At 39.4% G+C, this 19,143-nt stretch overlaps 1 protein-coding gene across 1 annotated transcript in view; it reads right to left on the reverse strand.

Annotated features, from left to right (window-relative positions):
* Positions 1-17,115, reverse strand: part of LOC108727748 (transmembrane and TPR repeat-containing protein 1) — a 141,542-nt gene extending 124,427 nt beyond the window's left edge. The window contains exon 1 of the mRNA XM_018455977.1: positions 16,709-17,115. Coding sequence (XP_018311479.1) covers positions 16,709-17,034 — 326 coding nt within the window. The 5' untranslated portion in view covers positions 17,035-17,115. The remainder of the gene's footprint in view (positions 1-16,708) is intronic.
* Positions 17,116-19,143: the final 2,028 nt, after the last annotated feature.

Here is a 19,143-nt window from a genome sequence, read left to right on the forward strand (position 1 = left end):
TTGCATCGAAAGAATTCATTGTCGACGCAATATCGACGATACAGTCCTCTAACGTTGTAAAATTATTTTCTAGCAGAGCACATCTCCACTGAAAATCCAAAAAAAGGGTAGGTTTCGGGAGTGCGGTCAGCGAAACGAAAAGAGAATTGCGTCCGTGCGATCCGAGTTTATTGAGTGCGGAGTTTTAAGAGTGCCCGCGAAGAGAAAGAGAGTGTGAGAGTTTTTTTTCGCGACTCCACTTTTCGAATTGCCGGCAGGGAAAATCTTGCCGTGCCGCGCCGCCGAGATTTGTTGGATGCATGCCGGGCAGCCCTGTGAGATTTATTGCCGACCCTCGCTCGCTTTAAGAGCCGAAGTCAGGCTGTCTTCGCGAAATTCATTACTTCGCACTGGGACTTCTCGACAGCTGTTGACGCCGCGAAAAGTTTACTTTGAAAAGTGCACAGCAAACGCCGGTTTACTAGCGGCGAGGCGGAAAACCTTTCACGCCCGCATAGCGCAGCTTATGTAACTTCGTTCATTACACGGATGGTATAAGATACAACAAAGTGCCAGATGTGTAATCATAAACCAGTGAATACTGTACAAAGACTTGAATATCTCGTTGAGATAATTTGTCTGCTTGTAAACGACGACGAACAGTAAAAGTCTCTTTGTCGCGATTCTAAGTAAAGGGAACTAGGAAATCGCACGTTTCACAAAAGTGAGAAAAACTTAAAGAGATAGCTAGATAGCAAGAGAATCGTCTAGAGTTTGTACCTGAAGTCTCTTCGTCCCGATTTTATCGAGCAATATCCGTATATGAGAATCTCGCCTCCGTTTCTGGCTGTGTTCACTGATCGGAGCATATTGCCGTGTTCCAGTGTCTTCGAGCTTCCAACCGGACTGAATGGCATGTTATGCGGCACGATAAGGATCTTTACTTTGTCCAAGTCCGAATCGATCTGTTTAATGGCGGAAAAGTTTTGAGACGCAGATATAACGATACCCATGCCAGTGGGTGGCACGATAACGTCAGAATAATGTCTCTTAATGGCGCGACGACAGGAACAGCGGTAAGTGTGACGTTTCGAGCAAAATGGTCTCGGTTCTAAACGAAGTCCGAACTTTCCTGTGGAACTTATAATGCAGCCGGGCTCGTTAAGATGCCATGGACATCAGAACAGAAGCTCGTTAGCATAATCTACGAAGTTCGGTAGTCTAAATCCTCCTATATACATAAATACACGGTCGCAAAAAGTACGCAACGACTTACATATATATTGTGATCGCGTCCGTTTCTTCTCGAAGAATATATATAAATCGATTCAAGGCGACCCATTATGTACTTCCGCAATTTAATAAATTAATTGTATCGCTGAAGACATTAGAACTCTGATTATATTCTAATCAGTGATATTAAGGTCCATTTAAATAGAGAGATTACATCCAAAAAATTTACACCCCAAGTAGCAAGATGACATCTTAATAACATCTTTAATAAAACGTCATTAAGACGTTAATTTGATACTTTAAACGATGGGTCATACAAATATCTTTCGCATTTCTTGTTTTTGAAATACTAGGAGCACCTAGCTAAATAATAGTCTTTATCCTTTCCTTTTTTTAAGACACGACTTTGCAAATTACTTTCTAAGGATGTTACATGTAAAAATCATTTAATACTTTTCGTATACGTATAAAAGTGACGAAAAGTAATCCAGGCACGAATCCATATTGTATAGGATAGATCGAGACGAATTGGATTACAGGGCAAATCGAATCAATATAAATTTTGAGACAGTTAGTCGATATTTGATTTTAATTTTATTATCCTTTTATTTCAAAGACAGCTCGTTTGAAATATGATCCGATTCGCCTCGGTCTACTTTATAGTAAAAGATCAGAATATGTGTAAAGGCAAAAAAAAATTGGTAAAAATGAAAATTCAAGGGTCTTATTCACAAAAATATCACACATACAAAAATACTAAGGAAATCTGTAATATACGTGACGTGTACTATAGTATTTTCATATCTTTTTTTTTCGAGAATACGGCAGGATGCATGTTAGATCATTAGATACAACTATCTAACAATCGTAGACCATATCGGTGTTACGTCATAGTCGAAACGTAACAGCAGATAACTAGCGGATACCGTTTTCCCTCCATTTCGGCCAATTACGCGCATCCAATTATCGAGGCAGCGGCCGCGGATCGGAGCCGAGGGCGGATCGTTATTCTCGCATACATGCGAAACACGTTTCAGATATCGCCGCCGCGTGCTTTTCATTCTCCGCCTCCCCCTACGACCACCCGGAAACGATGTCATACGTCATTGCCGGTTTCATTGTGATTCGCGGATAGCCGTACACTGCCCGGAGAGCGCGCGAATTCCGCTGTACTCGATTGCGCTTCGGCTCCACGGCATTCCAATTCCGCCGTACTTTTACTGGCATTGATTAGTGAGCCTGGCATCCATAAATTTTAGGGGGAGGATCCATTGAAGGAGAATGCAGCAGGATGATCAAAGGAACGTAGGATCGATGCAGAAATAAGGTACACCAGCGCAACGCGTGTTTTCGGCCAGCGTCGCACGTGCGACACGACATCGTTAATTGTCCTGTTTCTGCTCGGAATTCTGCACAACTCGAATTTAATTATAATGACGTGACTATCGGCAAGAACATACTTTCGCTTTGTAAACTATGTTGACGCGTTAAATCTCCGGCGGTTGCGACAAAGCTCCTGAAAAGTAACGAAAGACTGCGTCGGCGATGTCCATATTTTTAACATTTCTAAAGTTGCGGCGAGAAGTTACACGGGTATGGAAAGGGAAGTTAACTGCTACTTTGTAATGCGGAGAGTTCGAAATCCCCTCTGGGATGACGGAGTCCTTCGAATTTGCATGAAAAAGGAACGGGCCTTCCAGCAACTGGTATATAAGCTACTTCCAAATGAATGCAAATTCTTCTTCGAAAGCTCTCTCGATGAGAGTCTAGGAATTTGCTTACGTAAATACGATGTTATTGTGCGACGAAATATTGCATCGTCGCCACCTTTGGCGGAAGCTGCGCGAAACGCATTAAACATTTAAGATATTCATTTGCCATCTTCATCTTCCGCGACGCGCGTTACTTTAAATTTCAAATATTGAAACGCCATGATAAAAGATGTTCATTTGCGCGTGCCATTATATAAAGTTTTTCAAATTATTCAGTATTATCGAAAATTTTTTACTATGCAAAATGTAAAATGTTACGTGGGATGTATGTAACGATCGTATACACATACGACATGTTTGATGGGTTGCTACTGTGAAACGGTGTAAGATAATTGATTACGCGTGCTTCTCTGGATCAGCCGATAATTGCCTGACACAGAGGGTACAAAAACAATTACCGGTTTGGATTAGGTATTGGCACAGTGTCCATGTGTGCGTGTGGGTTGATGTGTATGTGTGTGTATATATGTGTACAAGATCTGCAACGCGCAATGATATGGTGGCGTGTTGAGAGATAGTAAGCACGCCAGGCCATGCACGATATATTTGGTATTAGTTGATTGGATCGATTCCAGATTTCTACGGTAACAACAAATTGAAATTTGATCTTATGATTTGAACTTAGTAAAGTTAATTGCACAATATAATTACTGTAATTATCTGAAATAGAGACAACGTAACATTTCGATTCTTATTATGTGCATATCGCGTTACGAGTTTAAATAACCGTTGAGAGACTTTTTTCGCGAAAAATAGAATCATGATATACATCTGAAATTTAATTATTTCAGATTGAATGCACAGATTAACAGAGTTTGCTATGCAATAAGTTGCCACATGATCTAAAACGATCAGAGACCTCAATAAGCGTCAACATCCTGATTTAAATTGACCTAAATACTGATTTCCTCATGCGAGCGAGTCGCAACGGGAAACTTGGATAAGATTGAATTTCACCGCGCTTATATCATTTCACTATCAATTCAGGAAATCAGAATTCTAAAGAGGGACGCTCGATGACACTCCTGACCCTTTTCCATTTCTTACCAGCAGAGTAGTCGCCCACGATATTGGCCCAATTCGCGAACGGTCGATTCTCGCGAAGAAAATGGATCTTGGCATGTGGCTACGCCAGAATCGAATCAGACTTAATTCAACTGACCACATCGATTTCACCCTCTAACCACCATGGTACTTCAATGCCACGAAATCCAGATTATTTAGTTTCGCATTTACAATCTATTTTACAATCTAATTTACAATCTTCGTAATCACTTATCCTTAAGTCGAATTTTGTAATCTCTCATCAATTTGTCTATTGATAAATGTTTCAATTATTGATATAACTGTAATATACACATATATTTATAAAAGAGACAGTATTTTTTTTAGTTTAAAACGTCTAGTGAAACATATTAAGACTTATTTCGTTTTGGCATATTATAGAAAAATATTATACGTATAATTCATATTACACTTTACACTTTTATTATTATGTTAATAAATACGATCAAACAACGATATCTCTGTAGTAACGTCTTGTTTCATAGAATAAAACATCTGAACTTTCTTTCGATACGATTTCTACTAAATATCCTCGGCTATATATGGTATAATGATGTTTGGCTTTAATCCTAGATCTATCTAAAAACTAGTGACTACGCTGTTCAAACAATTTCCTACTCGAATTTCACGTGATAACGGAACAATCGGAATAACCGGATAGGCGAGATGTAAGCTACGATGCCGGCAACGCCGTCGTCGTCACCAACCTCCTGTCCACTCGTGTTTTACTGTTTGCGAGTGTTGAGCCTCGCTAAGCTCCGTAGATAACGTTTTGCCCTTCGTACATTGTTCTGGGAGTTTAAACAGATTACGCCCCGGCGCTGGTTAAACGTAAATTGCTGCCCCAACTCTATCCCTATTCTCATCGAGAACCAAGCAGCCTCCCGATACTTTAAACATATCTATTCCGGTTAGTAAGAAAGCGAAAACGGTATATGTACGTACTGCACTCTATACACAGCTTTAGAAAAAAATTTACATTGCTTTATATTATGTTAAAATTACAGAAGAGGTATATATATATATATATATATTATATATTATATATTATCTTATAATACCTGTAATAACTCTTTTACATAAGTAATGTATAAGACTCTTCTTGATATATACATTATAAAACAATAAATGAATGATAAATGAACGATTATAAGAGCATAAAAAGTTGATGAAGAATGTTTTCGTGGTTCTTATAAAATTAGTTCATTGCAGTGTTTTAAGATGTTTATGAGCATCATTATTAAAATAACAATTCACGTAACTTATCATGTTATTTTCAGCTTCAGTTTTTGATTGTGTTTCAAGTCCGACAAATTAAATCAGCGTACGTGTTTGTTTATAGATCTAAAAAATACATTTATAAATCTATGTTTGTTATTAAATACCAAGAACGGCTTCGACCAAAAATAGAATTCCTGCTTTTATTTGATTTTTATATATATTCTTATTTAATTTTTCCACTTATAATTATAAAATTATATTACATATTTAATCTAAAGATTGCTAGGAAGAAGGAATTTCTTACTTTTGCAGAAAAACATATTTTTTTCAACTCATATAGTGAAGAAATTTTTGTTAATTTATGAGACAAATAGGTAATATCATGTAAAAGTGTCACATAATCCCAGAGATGAATGAGAAAATCAAATGTCAATCTATTACAATTTCGGTGTAATGGAAAGCGTTGATGAGAAAGCTAGTGCGCACTTGTTGATGGACACGGTGACTAGACACATTGCGAATTCGTTACATTTCAATGATCTCCATAACGGAAGATTCTCGATTCCGATAGTCATCTCTCTACCGTAGCCATATCTTTCTCGAGGGATAAAACGATGTTTGCGGGTCGGAAAAATCACTAACAATAAGAAAGTTGCTTTTTGGCGATTTCTTTGTGGTAAAAAGAGAGGCAAAGTTCTACCCTAAGTGTATGGAACTATGGAGTGGTCGATGGTAAACATCAACAGCCAATAAGCCATTCCCTGGGGAGCATACCCTATTAGAATGCTCACTTCTATTCCGAAGCGTCTCTTATTGCACCGATTCTATCCGAATAAATTATCTTCCTCACTATCCGTATTTCTACTGACGTTAAAATGTCAGTGAAGCAAATGCGTTGATAAATTCATCAAAGAACATAATTCATTCAATATACGATTATCCTAGTATTCATAGTCAGGTATGAAAAACGTCGAATTCCCGTGGGGTTTTATGGCGCATAATTCGAGTTTGCATCACATGATTGAACGAATAATGGATGAATTATTCGTTATCACCATCCACATTTTACGCGATTTATCATTGAAAGAAATTAACATTTATTTACGAGTTGTTTGCTATTATATCGCAAGCGGATTATATACAGATGGAAAAAGTAAGTAGCAAAGATCGATGATTTAATTTATAGTTGTACATTTAAAAGACTACGTATATAGAGGATACTCAATCATTTATATACAAAATGTAACGACAATTCATCATGATTTCACAAAGGAAAATATATTATTTCCTTCTTGCATGGCAATGTGAAGTTTATTCTCAACGCTTAAGAATTATTATTTGCGAAATTTTAGAAGGAGGATAAAATAAAGCTTCAGACAAAGATACAGGCCTGTAATCTCCTTGATGTCTTTCTTGCCATGGTTCATAATTACGCCCGCTTATTATAAACATCGTATTTCCAACCCTAAGAGAGCAGATTCCGGTGCCCAGTGATGCTGTCTGTTTAATAACAGCCCCGTTATCCAGCCACGCGTGCGACGACAGTCAACGCGAGAGGCAGAGAAAGAGACGGGGGATAATGCTAGAAAATGCAATGTAATAACAGAAGATGGGCCATTACTATATTGTAATACTTAATGAAGCTCATCCCGAGCGGCTCGATATTAATAATATTGCACGGTTCACGGGAACGGTAACACCGAGCGGAAGTTGAACCGACGCGACGCGCGACCATCAGGATTACAACGACAAGAGGCCGTATATTTTACGTTACTCGGTTTACGATTGTCAGAGATTAATGACATTCCACTTCTCCTGGGCTTTACCACGACATACAAGTAATATCACGAGACGTCGCTGGCGCTCACGTTTGCGGAAGGAAAGAAAAAAGAAAGACAAACACCGGATAAGAGAGGACTAGCCGTAGGGCACGCGTTAAATCCAATTTCCCTGAAACGACCTGGACTGCCGGAAACAAGAGCGAGTACGATCTATTACGACGTGTCTTGCGTAGATCAGCCGCGGTACAAAAAGATTATTGTTGCATTATGTCATTTTTTGTGACACTGCGACGTGGGTATAAATTTCACACGAATTCTCGGCGATTCTTTCCCACAAATCTTTCTCGCCTTGTGAATCACGTCATACACTATTGCTTGTGCGTCCACTATATTCTCCTATCTATTGTCTGCTTTTTCTCGTGGTCGCTGCGTTACTGGTCCTTTCGAGTGCTGTTCCATTGTACCGAAAGTTATCTCGGTTTTCAATTTTATATGCAAAAGTAGAAGTACATCAGAGAAGGAGTGAGAAAGTGAAAAATTCAATACTCGTCGCATCGAGAATTGTAAATTCTCACAGATATTTACAACAGTCTCATATGAACTATATAAATAATAATACGACTGATTAATGTTAATATTAATACAATTTAATGATGTTACCATTGAAACTTTGTCTGCAATGTAAATTATATGCGTCAGCGGACATCGTTACAGATAACGACTGACGTTGAGCAATTCTCTGCGAAAATTCAATATGAAAAATGAGAAATGTGAGAGGTTAGCTGATATACAATCGTTATATGCACCTGGGATTATAATGAGTCGTATTTTTATAGTTATATATATATATACTGGAAAATACCGCCATTTTTTAAAACATAATGAACGAAAAAAAAGTATTCTATTGAAGCTGAAGTTTAGAAACCAGATTTAATTATCGTAAAAATTATTGTATAAACAGAGAACTCGTCAATATATATTATTATAACGACATATATAAGTTTTAATAGAAATAATTCTCGTATACAGAGAATAATCCTCATTGTTTTAATGTCAATAATATACCTAATTTAATTATTCAATGCTTTAATGGCATTTAACGAGAGTTAATCTAATATTATCATGGAAATATTAATTACTTTAAATCTGTATTCAATACTTTTAACATTCTCGATGTTATAATATGGATATTACAGACGCAAACTTTTTGCCATCGAGATAAAGGAAAGAGAATGCAAATAAAGAAATGGTCTGACACTTTTGCATATGATGAGACTTCCAAGCGAAAGCTCGAATTTCCTATGAAATACGATGCAAAAAATCCTGCTTTCATACGTTCAGACATACTTCGCATTGTACTTTTTAAAGTAATGCACACAAATGTAAGAGTAAGAGATGAAAATACAATGTACGTGCGTAGTAGTATGTGCGTGCGTGTCTTTGAGGATCTCTAATTATAATATTACACTTCGATAAACATTATGTAACACTAAAGGAAAATTAATTTATACCCTTCAAATAATCATTACTTGAACAATTAATTACTTTACTGATAAAAAAATATGTAAACGAACAAATATAATTATTTTTTTACTCAATGAAAATATGACGTATATTCAGATGTTCATAAAATTTAATTTTTTTTTCATTATTTTTCAAACTGCCAATTTCGAACAATTTGCTGCATCGTTTGAATTTACTTTAAAATTTTCGTCATTCTTTTTGGCACCATGCATGGATGTACAAGCTCTGGGAAATCGTTTAGAGAAATGGTGTCATAGCTTATCTAGGTCCTTCTCTCTCTTGTTAGATGACATCCTTGTGCCATACAAAAGCAAGTAATTGAACTCTTTGCATTGAAACTTAGGAAGTTGAAGGCCTCAGGGTGTTGCTTGAAATTGAATTGACTCGAGCGAGTAAAGCTATTTGGCCTTGTCCATTGTGAATAAGAAAGTTGATTATATGTGCCGTAAATTAAATCTTTTGCAGCATATCTATTAATAGGTATATAATTTTTTATCTATAAATGCGATATTTCAAGCTTTTCATATTTTATATAATAAATAATTACTAGTCAAATTTTTATAATTTAAAATGGTAATGTATCACATAAAAATTTAAATTGACACGTAACGATTTTATTTATAAACAAGTAAATAATGACATTTATGAAACTTTATAACACACTCACATATCTTCCTCGTCTTTTCATATGTATAAGGAAGCGATTTATTGTTGTAGTGATACGTCAAACAGGTAACTATGGCACGCTCGACTTTGGAACTGTGAACTAATTACGACGACGTAATTAAGTAATTAACTATCTAGCGAAGGAGGCTGCAAAGCACCCTATTCCATAACTCAGTCAGACTATGTGTGTACACGCACATTTAAAGCTGGCGCAGTTTGAAAGAGCTATTTCGAAGTCATGTAATTAGCTACCACTATTTTCATTTAGTTGATATTTTTTATATTATAATTTACATAAATAAATATTTTATGCAAAATATATTTTTAGATAATTTTTTAACGCATCCATTTGTTAAACAAATTCCTAATAGTCCATCATTAACAGCGAAGTTTACAATTTACATACAAAAATCGTTCGTATTTCTATTCTGTAAAAAAGCAGTTTGCCAATATACGAATACGAGTTTTAGAGTTTGAAACTCATAGTTCATATTTCAAATCCATATTTCTAAGCAACTTCGCTCGATAATCGTATTGTGTTTCCACTTAATTAGTAAAGGAAGCATGATTAGCGCGTAATAATTCAACGCTAATAATGAGAATTTCGGCGAGGAAACCATGAGGCAACGAACCACTAATTAATTCTCTCAAGCTGGGGCATTCGTTTTCACGGGGTCTATCGGGGTCAATGAAAATTATGCGTGTCTATATAGCGCAATAAAGTGTTCAAACCACGAAGTACCACCCTCTCCTCTGCATACTCAGGCGCGCGCATCGGGAAAAGTGTTCTTTAATATACGTGCATCGAGTGGACGAGTTTACAGCGCTTGCTCACGGCACGCTTCTGGTACAAGTCACGAAATGCTCTAGATGAATCACTGCGCAGCACGAAGTGCAGTGATATAGGGGCAGCCAACGTGCCACGAGAACCCAATGACGCGTCCATGCGGAAGCGAATTATCTTTTCTACCACCTGTACCTTGCACCTGATTAATCCGCCGTTTCTCGATCACGGGGCCACACTTTATCAAATGACGAAAATTTAATGGCGCGCGTCCATTTGATTGTACGATTAATCGAAGGGAAATATTATAATCTTCACTACGTCGGAAATGAGCTTCACGGCCAAATGAGCGCGTTATACAGAACGTCAAGACGTCGGAATAGATAATATATCCATATTATTAAAAGCCTTTTCACGGAAACGATGAAAAATGAAAATGGTTTTTAACGAGCTCTTTCGACTTGCAAAATTTTTTACGGTATAAATATTCCACAATGTATTCAACAAAAATATCATATATCACTCATTTGCTACAACAACAATATAATTTTAAAAATGCATTTTCCTGGAAAATGATTTGAAGTGTTTTAAACCATTAAAACTTGTAATACAATTTTGATGCAATAATTATAGGGGAATAAAAGTACATACCTTTTAAAATGTTTTTTTTCTTTTTCTTTATATTTTCGTTCGTTTTTTTACAAACAACTAAAAAAAATGACAAATTTTGAAATTATGTCGTAACAAATAAGCGATACGAATCTGAATTACTTGATAATGTGATTTACAGTAGAAGAATATACTATTACGTTGGTGGAGTTGAAAACGCAATGGTAGATCTCCTTTCTTCTTTTCGGATTTACAAAATCTCATCTTTTTCTTATACCTATGTAACGTAGCCTGTAACAACTTAAAGTTCGCCGATCCAATAAAACGAAAGTGGTACATCTTGGAGAAGACAAATGCGCGCTGGGTTCCCCGCCATGATCGGATTGAAAGAACATTCATAGATAGCATATTCTTGTCGCGTTTGAAACTAGAATGTCCCTCCCTCACGTCGACGATGCAAGTACAGCCTGAATGCACTTGGTCTGAAGAGTTCGCTCATGAAACTGTCCTGCCTGAACAACTCAAATAAAACGGGAAGAACTTCTACTCGTCATAAACGAAGAACACCAGAGGAAAACGCGAGTCGCGATACTTCAATGTGGAAATGCCCACTTTTGAAGTGCACTCAGATGAGATATTTCCTCCTTGAACTTGTGCCGAAATACAAAGCGTATCATCGCGTGTATCAAGCCGCATGTTAGCGTACACACATTGATATCTACATGATTCTTTTCCATCGTTCATATATTAAATATAGAATGGAATAAAAACGTTAGTAATATATATACGAGTATGTATGTAGTTAAATTAAAAGAAATTTGGAGAAAACAGGGCAATAGGAATCAGGCGCGGTAGTCGTTGCGCAAATAATATACCGATATAACACAAACCTCTTTATTAAAAAACGCGTTTACATGTTTCGGCTCATTTTTGTGCCCTCTTCAGAGACAAATCACCCTAATGTGTACAATGTGTGCTTAATAACTATCTTATCATGATGAGCTCCACTTATTGTACATATTAAGGTGATTTGTCTCTAAAATAAGCCGAAACATGTAAACGCGTTTTATAATAAAGAGATTTATGTTATATCGGTATATTATTTGCGCAATGACTACTGGGTTCCTTTGTAAGGAAAATGCCTTATTCGATCTGTGCTATATCTTACAACTTAATAATGTGTACTTATTTCAGTATGAATTTATAATACATATCCAAGTTTGCACTTATTTTTACAAAACTGATATACATTATAAATTTATACCGCAATATTTTTAAGCACTATCTAGTTCAAACTGAATAAAGCATTTTCCATAATATTTGAACTTTTTGCAAAATTTTGTCAATCCATAGACAATACTCTTTTATACAAATTTATATTTTTAGTATTTAAATAAAATGCAATTCAATAATTTCATTTAAAAACTTACATGTTTATGCTTTTAGCATGAAGATAACGACATGTATTATTTAAATGGTCACATTATTTCAATGACTTTACAATTTTAAAACACGTTTTTGTTTCAATAGAAAATATGTATCTCTATATGTATCGAAAAGCATGTGCCGCCACTTTGTTGAATTGTTATTGATAAAGCAAATATTGATAATGATAACATGAAATTCCAATATCTATCTCGATAATGAGTTAATCGCAAGACTAAATGAAATATCATAGTCGACAGATCGTGGCGTAATCGAATACGAGGCGTACGTGCTGCGCAACGCAAAGTTATATCACACGTCTAAATTAGAGCTAGCAGCGCAATCATTCATGCGTGTCAGTAGCGCCGCGGAACGAAATTCCACCACGTTGCGTCCTGGTCAAGTAATTTAATAATAATTATTCCCTTACAGGAGACGGCCGCAAAACGTGGCCCATTGCCACTGTCGGCCGACTCATAAATCACCAGCTAACGCCTAACACCTAACTTAGTCGCTGATCGTGATTTAATGCCAGTAAAATGCTAACAAGCGTATGAATGAGTCAATGTAAAAGACATCGTTTATGAGGAAGTTTTAAAGCGATGCTGGAGTGACGGCTGAACTTGATCGATGTTGATAGTACAGACTTTTTTTAACTTCAAACTAAAAATGATGATAATAGCGACATCTTTAATTCATTTCTTACATTATCGTTCTATTTCACTCAAACACATACATCTGTCCTTATCTAACATATTACAACGCCATCTCTTGCAAGATCCACTTACTGGTGCTCTTGCAAGAGCACTTACTGCTAGACACAATTACTGCTTTGTTTACTATTCCGAGTCTTCGCTAAACATGCGTATACACGTAATTTGCAAATCAATATAAAGCTTTTTTTTTTAGCTTTTAATCTTCAGTTTCATGAACTCAGTATTGTTTGTTCAGGTAATTCGACGAGTGGTGCACTGTCGTTTTTCCATACGAGCTATAAAACTTTTATATTGAGGAAACACGTCTACGTCAGATGACAATTCCACACACACACACACACACACACACACAAGTTGAAAAATAAGTAAGTTTTCAACTTTTTTTCGATTTTAGTATAAAGTTCACTGCACCACCTCCTAATTTTGCTACTTCTACTTCAAACCTGTAAAAGAATTTCTGATTCCATTCAGATAATTATTCGGAGATTTTTATAGAACTGTAATATCTTGATAATTTGATCACTTCAACTTCTTCTTAAATGGACCAATTAGTCAACATTATTCGCAATATAGCCTCTCTTTCTCTCTTTCGGTTGACTCTATTTAGATAATATCTAGGAATAAATAAAAGGATACAAAAAATCTGATATAAAAAAGATACTTTTAGCAGAGATAGTAGAATTTGTGGATCGTGTTTCAACGCAGACAAACCAAACGGAGGTGATCAAATTCAGATGACGGTTTGTTGCCGTCGGCTATCACGAAAAAATCAGTGGATATTCAACGTCACGGTTTTTGGCCACGAGTTCACCGCAAAGCGCGCAATACTCCTGGCCATGAGTGACGAGACAAAGAAGAATCTCCAGGGGAAACGGTATAAGTTCCAACTTGTGGTGAACGCGATTATATCGATCGTTATTGTATAGGTACAAAGGCATCAGAACGAGCGGAAGCGTGTGAGTGAGTGTGTAATGGGTGTATTATCAAGGTGTACACCGGATGCGTTGATAAATCCGCCGGAGAAATAATAGGGAAGCGCGAATATTCTACCGAGGACAGGGAGATTTCTCTTAATTGAACTGCACGTAAATAACATAATATCGCGCGAACGAGTGTGCCACGTTAATTGGATAGGTAAATTTAATGTTTGCAAAGCTTCAATAATCGCTCTCGCGCGTACCGGACGGACTTTAACTCGATAGAAAGTACGCCGCAATTTTACATCAGAGACCATCTTAATTTCCTTGATTTTAATCGAAGGCGAATAGTCATTCATAGTCCGCGCTAATCGCATTTCATAAATACATCGGGGCCCGCATTCGAGCAATCAATTTTGATACGTAATCTCGATAAGCGAGCGCGTATTATTAGACACCTGTATGTTCTCTCAGTCGAGGTAATAAGGCGTCATCTGATTTTATCCAGCCTTTCTCCTTTATCGTACTATCTGGAGCATATTCCGCAGTCTATTTGCGGACGTAATAATCTAACGTAGTCGTCAACCCGTGAAGCTCGCCCTCTCGCAAACGTGGAAACGAATCGCTCGGCGAGGTCTCTCTGCGTTATTCATTCGACGCCGGGGTAGAGACTCACGCTTGACCGCACCCGTAAATTATTTCCGGCCGAAACGAAGTAGTTGAAATACATACAACTTGCATGAAATCCCATTTTTTCTATCAAATACGTGGACCCGCGCGATCAGCAAATAACTGCTTTTCAAATGTCCCTTTACGATAAGATACGACGCGTGCGGCTGATATCATCTCAATTAGCACCCGTCGTGTCAAAAACGTCGGCGAAGCGATCAAACACGCAAATTAAACGCAAGGGGAAACGATCGTTGATGAGATCTACAAAACGATATGCCACGTTGAGTATAAGATTGCCCACGTCTATCAGTTTGTAGGGCGTAGCTCTAGCCCTTGTATACACCATATACGATGATATAGACGAGATAAAATGTATAAAAGTATATATATATATACATATATATATATATATATGCTAGCATGGCAGAATACGATGACTGCTTGGAGAAAGCACCCGGGGAATCTCTCGGAAACTTTGGAGCGGTCCGTGCGGAAGGCGTTGGGTCAACTGCCACGAATGCACTCTGGACTTTTGGGGTCGCCCCGGCGCATTTTCATTCGAGAACTCGAATTCTCAAAGCAGCATACCGTAAGCGCTGTCAGAGTTTCGTGGCAATAAAGAGAACAGGCGATGAAAAGAGACGCGTCACGCGGGAAGGATGGAAAATAGAGCATATATGTGCTCGGAAAAGAGACGTGCGAAATTGTCCAAAGCTTTCCACCTGTGTGCCGACGGATGCAAAGCATGATTGCCAGCACAGAAAGAATTATTGGTATTATCGACGATCAAAGAAAATCCAGCGTACTCGAATCCGATTTTTTTCTTTTTTTTTTATATTTGCGACTACTCTGCAGACGCAATAAAATGCTGGAATAGATTATTAGACAAGATAGAGATTCGTAATTTTCTCATACACGTGTACGCCCCTCGCGTCAAACAAATGACGAAAAGTAACCATACATCAACCATCCAATATTGTAGACAACTCTCGCCTTAAACGGCTGACACATAAATCTTCGCTTATCCTTTCAACCACGTGTCAGCGTAAGCGGCGCATTTTTCGCACGCGCATAAACCACTCTCCTCCTCGCTGGAATCGAGTGGCGGCAACAATGAGAGATACCAGGATATCGTACCTTCCTCCTCCCTCTCCGCCGCGCGATATAAAAGCAGCTCCCGCGCGTCAGTGGCGATCCACAGATCGTTAAAATCTCGTCTTCTCGACGAGACGAATGCGGTTCGCGGCGCGCCGCGGCGCCGGCGTCTCCGCGCCCGGGGATTATGGATGCGTTCCACTTCCGATAACGCGCGAAACGTGAAGGCGTTTATGCCCTCGCCCTTACGCCCGACTGCTCCCTTTTCCCGACCGTCCCGCCCCCCGCGCGCCACGTTTCGTGCCCGCACACCTCGTCGAAGTTGGCAACAGCATCTGGAGCGTTAAGGGTGGATGAGCGATGTGCCGGTGTCTTGCGGCGTGATGGATCGTCCAATACCAGCCAATATGCAGTATTGCACGTGGAGTGGCAAACTGGTATCCATGCATCAAATCGGCGGGTAGAGAGCGGGTGGGAAGAAGGTATGGTCAGGAGGGAGAAGAGAGAGGGTGGAAGTTTGGTGTGCTCTACACGACACGTTACCGCACACACTACCGTATGCCCGGTCGCTTCCGTCGTGGTCAGAGAACGGTTCTTGCCGATCCATCCTTAGTGGTACGACCATAAGGTGCATCTCCGATTGCATGGGATATATCTATGTACGGCTATGTTACATCTACACATGTACATACGTGTACGTGAAAGTACATACGTATATACATACACATATATACGTATGTATACACACATACAATATATATATACGTATACACGAGATCCGAGATGTCCCAGTAAGAACGGTCAGAATGCCGGTGCTGCGAGCTACGTAGTTGTGCCATGTGTTTGGAACGTCAGGCAACCAGACACGTTTCTCGAGACAATTTCTTGCCGTCTTATTTCATCCGGACGGATACGACCGTGCACCGAATCGTATTCACTTTTCTGTTTAACGGATTGTCCTAAAGGACCAGTTTGATAAACGAGCCGCAAGGAAGAAAGAGAAGACGGATCAAATCAAAACGTAAAATAACAGAATGAGAGTATATAGCTGTTACTGAAAATACGCATTCAAATTAAAAATTAATAAATAATTTCGGATAAATTCAACAATAATTCGATTTCTCTTTCGTGATACTTTCGGTTATTGACTTAAAGCTTTCTACTCAAAAATAATTAGGTCAATCCTCTGTTTAATCCTCAGACAAATTCAATAAAGAACTCGATAAATGTGAGAGAAATATTGACTCACCGAAACGTCAAAGTGGTGAAAGGTCGATAGCTCTTATGACTATTGATGCTCTCCATCGGCGTACCCCAGAAATCGTCGTTGAGCACACTGCTCCACGATGCCTCGCCGATCACGTCCCTGTTCCTCACCACCGCCGGTATATCGTCGTGCACGAAGTCGCAGTCGAGCGCATTGAGATAACAGCCAACCGCAACAAGCGCGACCGCCGCGTAGATGCACCATCCCGGTGGCTCGTTCGCCTCAGTCTCGTTGCATCCGTTACGGCCACCTCTCTTGACCGACGATGCCTGGCAGAAGCAAGTGGAACCGTTGTTCCGTCGTCTCATGTCGCTTGGCGCTGTTCGGTACCACGCACGAGATAAGTTCTCACGTTCGTTCGTCCGCGAGCCCGAAACGCGAGCACTATCATGAAGTCGCTAGCCGTTTTTTCAGGCACCGTTATCTCCTGCGCGATTGACCGCACTGCCCAATATAACTGCACTGATCGCGATCGGAATCAGTTGACTCTCGCATTTCTAAGGCGAACGCTCAGGTGAGAGTTCACTTTCGGAAAGCCTGTACCTGCGTCCTTTCAGCGTTTAAGGATAGCTACTAAGCACCGTTTCAATTACAAACATCGGCATTTCACCTTTGATGTTTGTTTCATCAATAGCTTTACAAGCGGACAAATCGTAAAGGCCGATTGCTTGTATATACCGTTTGACTTTTCAGTTCCTAGTCGAGTCAAAGGGACATGATTCTTGCGTAACGTTGGCGGCAAAGCGACGCGAAATGTCGCGGTGCTAGCCGGTACCTCGCGTTGATCTCTCCCATTTAGGCCGACGACGCTACCTCGACGAGCATTCGTTTGTCCCACGATGAGCTTGACAAATGACTGCAGGAGTTCATTATTTATCGGCCCGACTCGAGCGTGTTCTAGATGAAGGGTGGCAGTAGGTTCCGCGCGTAAACCGCTCACGACTCGGATAATAGCCCTCGCGTGGACTTTCCTCGGGAATTGCCCCCGTGGGGGATCCAAGTAGATCCTTTTTACGTAACCGCGTAACGACGTAACAGCTCGTTACCGCGCTAGCAGCGGGTATTGGATCGATCCGCTTTTCAGCCGCAAATCACTAATCCGCGCTGATCATTACGGATTCTCCCGGCAGAGTAAAACGATATGTCTATAGCACACTTACCGCTCTCGGACGTCAGTGACATTAACGCTATGATTCTATAAATTGCGACTTCGTTCCGGAGCAGGTCATTCATTTGATGCCCATTATCTACCTACTCTACAAACGGATTTTCAATTACGTTGACACGGAACATAGCGTTGGGCATTTCTTCCGACGCTAGATATTTCGTGAGCCCTAACAGTTGGCATAACATTTGCGTAACGTCACGGCAAACAGAACGATAATTGCTTGACGAAAGATAACAATTTATTTTGATCGTCTCATGCCAATGCGGTTCTCGTGCGCTTCAAGAGCGAGAACTCCTATGGTAAGTGATGAGTCTCCATTTTTTTTTGCTGCATCCGGAAAATTTTGTAGAATTATGGAGAACAGGATGCAACGAGAAGACGGCTGTGTGACCCAGATACTCGTAGCCAGGGCTCCTACGTCGCCACAATTTTACTGTGCATATAGATCTATACAAACGGCTCGTATCTCGCCGAGGGCACGGCTTGAAATCCTCCGCGACAGCGCCTTCACCTCCCGTCGACCTCCCGCTTCTCTTGCTACCACTCTCTTATCTCCTTCCCTTGGCGCCACTGCCACTTGGTCGCTTCTTCTTGTTCCCCGTCCTCCTTCGGTTTCACTTCCTGCGTCGTCGAATTCAATCGTTGGACAAGTGTCACGACGATTTTTTTCTTCGATTCCACCGGGCATGCGAGAACTAGAGACGAACTTCCGACGCCTCGACGATCTCACCAGTATGGTTCCCGCTGCTTGCCTTCAACGAGATGTCACTCGAGACAAAAGTCGGGCGTACTCGACGTTCAAGCAGTAGCTAGTAAATGTTTCCTCAATGTTCGTCTTGTTCATTCGCACCAAATCGATCGAGTGACTTCGGACAAAGGAACGAGAAATTTCGCAAGGTAGAAAATTATGGACGATTTTTAATTAGAGGTATTTAATAGCTCCGAGCCTTCGTTTGAATATATCGAAATGTTATACTTGAAAAATTCAACACTTTAGTACCGCTTATTCTTTTTTTCGATTGCTTTCGTTCACTTCTCTGCACTTCGTGCACTTCTCTGATTTTTAGTTAAATCGCGCGGTAGCGCGTACAATTCGCATTAAAGATGCTCGAATGCGATCGCAGGGGTAAAAATATAATTTCCTCCACTGATCGGTGATATCATAGAAGGTGGTAGCTACCGCGTTTCTTTGCTTATTCAGGAGGGATGAACGTAAATACTTCTCGAAAGCCTATAATCTGATATCGGA

Source organism: Mycetomoellerius zeteki, unplaced genomic scaffold (assembly GCF_001594055.1).
Source record: "Mycetomoellerius zeteki isolate Tzet28-1 unplaced genomic scaffold, Tzet1.0 scaffold52, whole genome shotgun sequence".
Taxonomy (NCBI): domain Eukaryota; kingdom Metazoa; phylum Arthropoda; class Insecta; order Hymenoptera; family Formicidae; genus Mycetomoellerius; species Mycetomoellerius zeteki.